The 6,000-nt window shown below is 39.8% G+C and overlaps 2 protein-coding genes across 2 annotated transcripts in view; both read left to right on the top strand.

Moving 5' to 3' along the window:
* Positions 1-1,074: 1,074 nt before the first annotated feature.
* On the top strand, positions 1,075-2,383 carry LOC145487844 (uncharacterized). Its single transcript, XM_081466636.1, has 3 exons — positions 1,075-1,487; positions 1,573-1,666; positions 2,027-2,383. Exons 1-3 carry the CDS (start codon positions 1,075-1,077, stop codon positions 2,381-2,383), a joined length of 864 nt encoding a protein of 287 aa, XP_081322762.1.
* Positions 2,384-2,937: 554 nt separating this feature from the next.
* The window catches only part of LOC145487508 (28S rRNA (cytosine-C(5))-methyltransferase-like), a 54,005-nt gene continuing 50,942 nt past the window's right edge, over positions 2,938-6,000 (top strand). The window contains exon 1 of the mRNA XM_081466323.1: positions 2,938-3,870. Coding sequence (XP_081322449.1) covers positions 3,762-3,870 — 109 coding nt within the window. The 5' untranslated portion in view covers positions 2,938-3,761. The remainder of the gene's footprint in view (positions 3,871-6,000) is intronic.

Raw genomic sequence — 6,000 nt, 5'->3', positions numbered from 1 at the left:
GAGGGGGACTGGAAGAAAGGAAAGCAGGCGTTCCATCATTCTCGTCCCCATAGCCCGTTTCGCGTTTCACTGGTTTTGGACCCACCGGGAAAGGTGTTGATCTCAAATAATATAGAAACTTTTGTAGGTGCTGGCAGTGATAACGGCGTCGCTTGATTTGGATAGGTAAAGAATTGTTTACATTGTATGTACAGTTGTGCAGATACTTCAAGTATTTAAACGACAAATTTGGTATTTAAGTCCATCTTAGTGATCACCTTAACAGTTATTACAGCACGTATCAGTAAGTACGAAGATACTGAGGCGCTATACTCTTCGAGTAGTGACGTCAGCGTTCATTGGTCACGGCACAGTACTCAGCGACAAGGAAAGACTGTTAATTCAGTTTCCTCAAAGTATCAACAAAGAAAACCAGCGAAAATATTTTTCAACAAAAGATTTAATGGTACTTTTTCGAAATTATTTCACAAAAGTCTCGTCACAGCACGCAGGCAGTGAATTCAACAGTACTAACTTGATTCAGTGTGGAAGAGTTGACTTTAAAACAATTCTTAAGAAGGAAAAGTGAGTACCGTGTTTGCAGAGCTCAAAATTAAGCTCTTCCCAGCGAGAAAGGTGTAGAAAGATCGATTGCCAGATACAGCTCACTTCAACATGTCTTAAATGTGAGCTTTTGGATAAAAGTAGCCAGATTTTAAGGTTTTAAAGTGAGTACTGTTGCTGAGTACTGTTAAGTTATGCAAATACTGTAAGTAATAGATCAAAAACGAGTGCGAGTTTTTCATCAGGGGTTCCAAACACCGAGAAACAGATGAAAGCACGACGCCGAAGGCGGAGTGCTTTTATTGTTTCGAGGTGTTTGGAACCCGTGATGAAAAACGAAGCACGAGTTTTTGAGCTGGCTTCTCAAAGTAGCATGAGAATTTTTTTCGAAGAATAGGTAATTAGTAGGCGTGCTCAATAGGCTATTGTCTGTTTTTTATTCATATGGTAAATGAAATGAATCTTTTATATGCGGCCATGTGGGCAAGTTTTAAAGGTTGAATTTTTAATAAATTAACATTATGCCGCGTGATGGAGATCGAGTGGAGATCAGAACGTTTTCGAGGTCCAAAAACCTCTTCTCAAGAAAATGTTTTGGTGAATGATGCTGTTCCAGTTTCAACTAAGTATAAAAACAAGTGGGCTGTGAACATTTTTGCCGAATGGCAGAGGTTGAGAGAGGTTAAAGTTCCGGTATTAGATTGTGGCGGTCTCTTCAAGGACTACGATTTACACAATGTTACCGCTGTGAGTGTAGATATTGCTGGAATGGACGTTCTGTCGCTGAACTATTGGTTGTCAAAATTTGTGATGGAGGTAGCTAAAAAGTCCGGTGAAAGATACCCTCCGAAGTCTGTTTATGGTATCATTTGTGCCCTCAAGCGTTATTTGGCGGAGAAAAATGGATCAGAAGCTTTGAATCGTCTGGACGCTAGTGACAAAAGGTACTTGACAACTTTTAGAGCGAATTGGTTAGTAATTTAAAATGCACTGTTTCAGGACTTTAATTTTGTGTGTTATTTTTTGAAGGTTTGTCCTTTTCCGACGTTGCTTAGATGCCGAGATGAAGAATGGCGTTCGAGAAGGGCTTCACATTAAGTGTAAGAAAGAGGAAAAGGAGTTTGTGAGCGAGCAAGAAGAAGCAGTATTCTGGCAAAAGAAATTGCTGGGAACTACATCAGCTAAGTCGTTATTGAACACGATCTATTTCTACAACGGAAAAGTTTTTGGGTTGCGGGGGGGAGATCACAGAAATATTGTTGTAAACAACTTTGAAATTGGTCCAAATTTTATTAAGTTTGAAGAAAATGCCTCTAAAACTTATCATGGAGGTCTTTGTGATCTAAAGTATGTGCCGCGAGTGGTCAAGCACGTTTGTCATTCTATTGAGGAAAAGCACGAGCCGTGCCTTGTTGAGATATTCAGATTGTATGTAGGGTTAGTTGAGACTCATGCAAAGGAAGTTACTGCATTTTACTTTAAGCCATCAAAAACTAGGTTCGCATTCGATAAAGCGCCCGTAGGCATCAACAGCTTGAACAAGATTTTGCCTGACATGTGCGACGCGGCAGGCTTTAAACGCAAAACCGCTCACAGTTTGCGCGTTACTTGTGTTTCCTCCCTGTTCAATTCTGGGGTTGAAGAAAAATTGATTCGCGAAAGGTCGGGGCATCGTTCTAATGCATTGTTGCAGTACGAAAAGCCTACAGAAGAAAATGTGTCTAAAGTTTCAAAGATCCTAGGTCCAAGTGTTGTTAGTACAACTACATGTTTTACCACAGAGAAACAGGATCAATCTTTAACGGATGTTGTTTTCCAGAAAGGAAAATTCAAAAACTGAACAATTAATGTAACGATGTCTAAGAAGGAATAATATGTTGCTGTATTGTTGTTGTAAGCAATGATTTAAGCGGGAAAAATGCTGTATTTAGAATTATAATTAAGACTGATTAAAATTCAAGTTTCTTGATCAGTGTCTTGATCAGTTTTTGAACTAATCTACCGTGTCTTGATCGGTATGTTCATTGGGTATCAACATACATGCACCTGACCCAATTGATGCGAGCTGATTGGGTCATCAGCTCATGAATAATTAATGAGTTTGAGAAAAAGTGATCAACTCTTTGTGCATAACATTAAAAAATGTCACACTATACTATTTCGTAAACAAATAAAGGGAAATGACTTCCAATGGCTGGAAACAACTTTGTAATATTTGGTTTGGTACCCTTTGGACGAAATTATACAGTTTGCGATGCCCGTTCGCTGCATGTATCACATATTCATGCTACAGATGACTTCGAGATTTGAAATTTCTGCGCGATTTCCCGGAGTGAAAACCTTCTGTTTTCGTAAAAAAAACCAAGACTTTTGCTCGCTGTTCGACAGAAATTCTTGTATGCACCATGATCTATAATACCTGTTGCTGCGTTAACCATGCTTTTCCTTTCAAATACTGCACGCACCAGTCTGAGATAAAATAAATTCCGATTTACACCGCGCGTGGGGAAAAATTGAAAAGGATAAAAAAAACCCTTAATAAACCCACAAAATATTACTTTCAAAAATAGTAATTGTATTACGATATATTCACAGAGTTGAGAGAAAACACATTTAGAATGTGAAAAGCCACTGAAAAGTGACATTTTATTTCTCAACTGAAATTCAGACGCCAGACGCGAATACAACTTCACCTGCCTAACCTCGCCCCCCACCCCCATACAATGTTGAAAACTACTACCTACAATTTCTTCTGACTTTCAACATTGTATGGGGTGTGGAGGGGGATCAGTAATGCGTTTTTAAAAGGAAAGGGGCGCTTTTTTCAAACTTCGGTAGTAAAACACATACAATTCGTTAAATTAAATAAGTGTCCAGAGGACTTTTGTCCACGATTGTAGGTGAACCCTGCAGAACAGGCGGATTAGCGGGGCAGAGAACGAAACGCGATACAAGAGCGCGGGGCGCACGATTTCTTTCTTCTCGCGCTTCGCACTCGTGGTCGCGCTCCGCGCTCGTGTATCGCGTTTCGCTGTCTGCCCCGCCAATCCGCCTCTCCTGCAGCTAGCGAAGAGGATCTAGGACGATATGTGTGTACATACATGACGCAAGTACTTCGAGTGGGAATCTGGACCGCTGGTCAGCGAGAAGGAGGTCTCTCTGTTTGAGTGAGACACACGTGTGTGGAACCTTCCAAGTTTTCGGTGTCCTCAGTTGTAATGGGAAGAAAGAACAAATTTTCGAGTAAGTGGTCGACTGATGCAACACCAATAGGTCCTGGTAGGAAAGCAAGGAAGCAACCAGCACCGAAGTTACCAAAACAGTTGGGTAAATAGTACATTTTTCCGTCTTTAAAACGTACGAATCTTTGTCATCATGGTTCGGGTAGAATGGTACGCGTACCCAAAAATAAAACGGCTCTCTCGACGAAGAGTGAACGACTTTGCCCCTTTCTGTGCACGGGTAAATTTGGTACTCGTTCCTGAAAACCTGACTCAGCAGTACTGAGCATGGATAAAGTTGTTATAAGCTCAGTTTTTTGACGGGAGTTATGTCTGCTTCTGTCCTCCTATCCATGACAAATTCGCTAAAACATTGTCGCAGTAGCTGTAGGTCCGCAAGGCGAAGCTCAGTGAATCCACAGCTGGGCGCGTGAGGAGCAAAGCATGCGCATGTCTGTGAAGTAAATTCACAAATTCATGCGGCGCTTCTGGTCGCTGGAAATGTCATCGGATGACAATCATGGACCCTACAACTCATTACATCTGTACAGTGTACATTTGCCGTTCTCTTTTAATTTTGGTCTTCCAACCTATTTTGTTTCACATTACTGCTGGGGACAGTGCTGTGGAAGGACATTATGTATTAGGCTGTGTTCTAAGGAAGAGTTTGTCTTAGAGCAAAACTGTTCAACTGTGATGTAGCAACTGTCATGTCGAAGGTTGCACCCCAACTTTTGATCTTTAACGTCTCTTAAGTTCTCCTGCGTACAACATTCATAAATTCCACCTGGTCCGCCATTGATCTGATGAGATAACTTATGCCTCACTACGTGAAAAATCTGTGGGCGGTTATCTGATTGGCTTTTAGACTAACAAAAGGATCCTCAAGTGTCCAGCCATACCTTTGGAGGGGGAGTATGTAGCATATTTTTTCATTTTTAAGGCGCATCACTTTTTCAAAGAAAATATGCCTGTTCAATCGAAATCTGATCCAAACTCGGGGTGCATCTTATAACCAAGTATGTTCATACCACAAAATGCAATTTTGCCAATTTTCACTGATGGTGAACCAGTCAAACATTGGCTAACATGCCATTTGCTATCATTCGCATCCTCTGCATAATCGGAGATTTTTTCCGCATAAAACAGAAAAATTGTTCCTTATTAGTGACAAAGCAACTGCCTTCCAACCCCAGAAGCAAGAATTCTGAGGAGACTGATTATTTTGAATTAGTTTTTGACCTAAATCAGCAATGAAAACATGCTATTTTGTTCCGTGACGAATTTTTGACCTCCAGGTGTTCCATTAGCAAATTTGGAAAGCATAGTGTTGTTATCCAAGTGAATGGGATCAAAAAATTTCCTATAGTTCAGTTTGCGTCTTATAACTGAGTATTTAGGAGAAATTTTCAGTTTGTAAACTTGATACACTTACATGTATGTCTAAAAGTTAACAGTGTGTATTATAAGCGAGTGAGCCTTATAACTGAAGAAATATGGTATTCTTTTCCCAGACAGTGGCTGGTAATTGGGCCTAAACAGTATTGGAACACAATCATAAATTAAAACATTTGGAGCAATTAAATGCAATTGAACCTTTGACTGAGTATGATGGTCGAAGTGTGATTGATAAATGGCATCCAATGCATGTGCAGGTGATGACGCTTTAGAATGTCTGAAATACATGTATTAGCTACCCACTAATTGCAAAAAAAACCCAAGATGTTGAATGGAGATAAGTAAATGAAGTTGCTTGAAGTTGAAACAACCTTATGTATTTTAAGTTTGCTTTCTGGGAGGAGAGGAGTAAGCAGAATCTTTTATGTTGTGTGCTGTTTGGTTGTGACTTATACAAGTCAAAACTACATGAACTATCTGGTTCAGGTGAACATGGCGTCTTTTTACCAATTTTAAAACCTTTAGCACACTAAGGGGCTTATTTAAAGGATCTGTGCATCCTATTGGAACTAGATCTAATCTACATGTACATACATTGTAAATTAAATTATTTACACTTGTGATTAGATTGAGCAGCTAAATACATTTGCACTTAGTTCCTGCTGTACAACTGTACATGTACTTGACTAAACATGTTTTGACTCTGAACTAATAAGCAATTCAACAACTCACAGTTCTGTTTGCTCTTCTACCATATATGTTTGGGTTCTTGGTGTCCTTTTACAAAAATTATAAAATCTGTAACACAGTAAAATGAGTGTGAGACCCAGTCTTCATA

This window comes from Orbicella franksi, chromosome 5 (assembly GCF_964199315.1).
Source record: "Orbicella franksi chromosome 5, jaOrbFran1.1, whole genome shotgun sequence".
Lineage (NCBI taxonomy): Eukaryota > Metazoa > Cnidaria > Anthozoa > Scleractinia > Merulinidae > Orbicella > Orbicella franksi.
Note: the sequence above shows the minus strand (reverse complement) of the source record. Positions and strands in the feature narration are given on the sequence as shown.

Coding starts and splice junctions, on each gene's coding strand:
- LOC145487844 (XM_081466636.1), top strand. CDS start 1,075: ATGGAGATCGAGTGGAGATCAGAACGTTTTCGAGGTCCAAAAACCTCT. Junction 1,488..1,572: donor CTGGACGCTAGTGACAAAAG/GTACTTGACAAC, acceptor TATTTTTTGAAG/GTTTGTCCTTTTCCGACGTT. Junction 1,667..2,026: donor AGAAAGAGGAAAAGGAGTTT/GTGAGCGAGCAA, acceptor TTTTACTTTAAG/CCATCAAAAACTAGGTTCGC.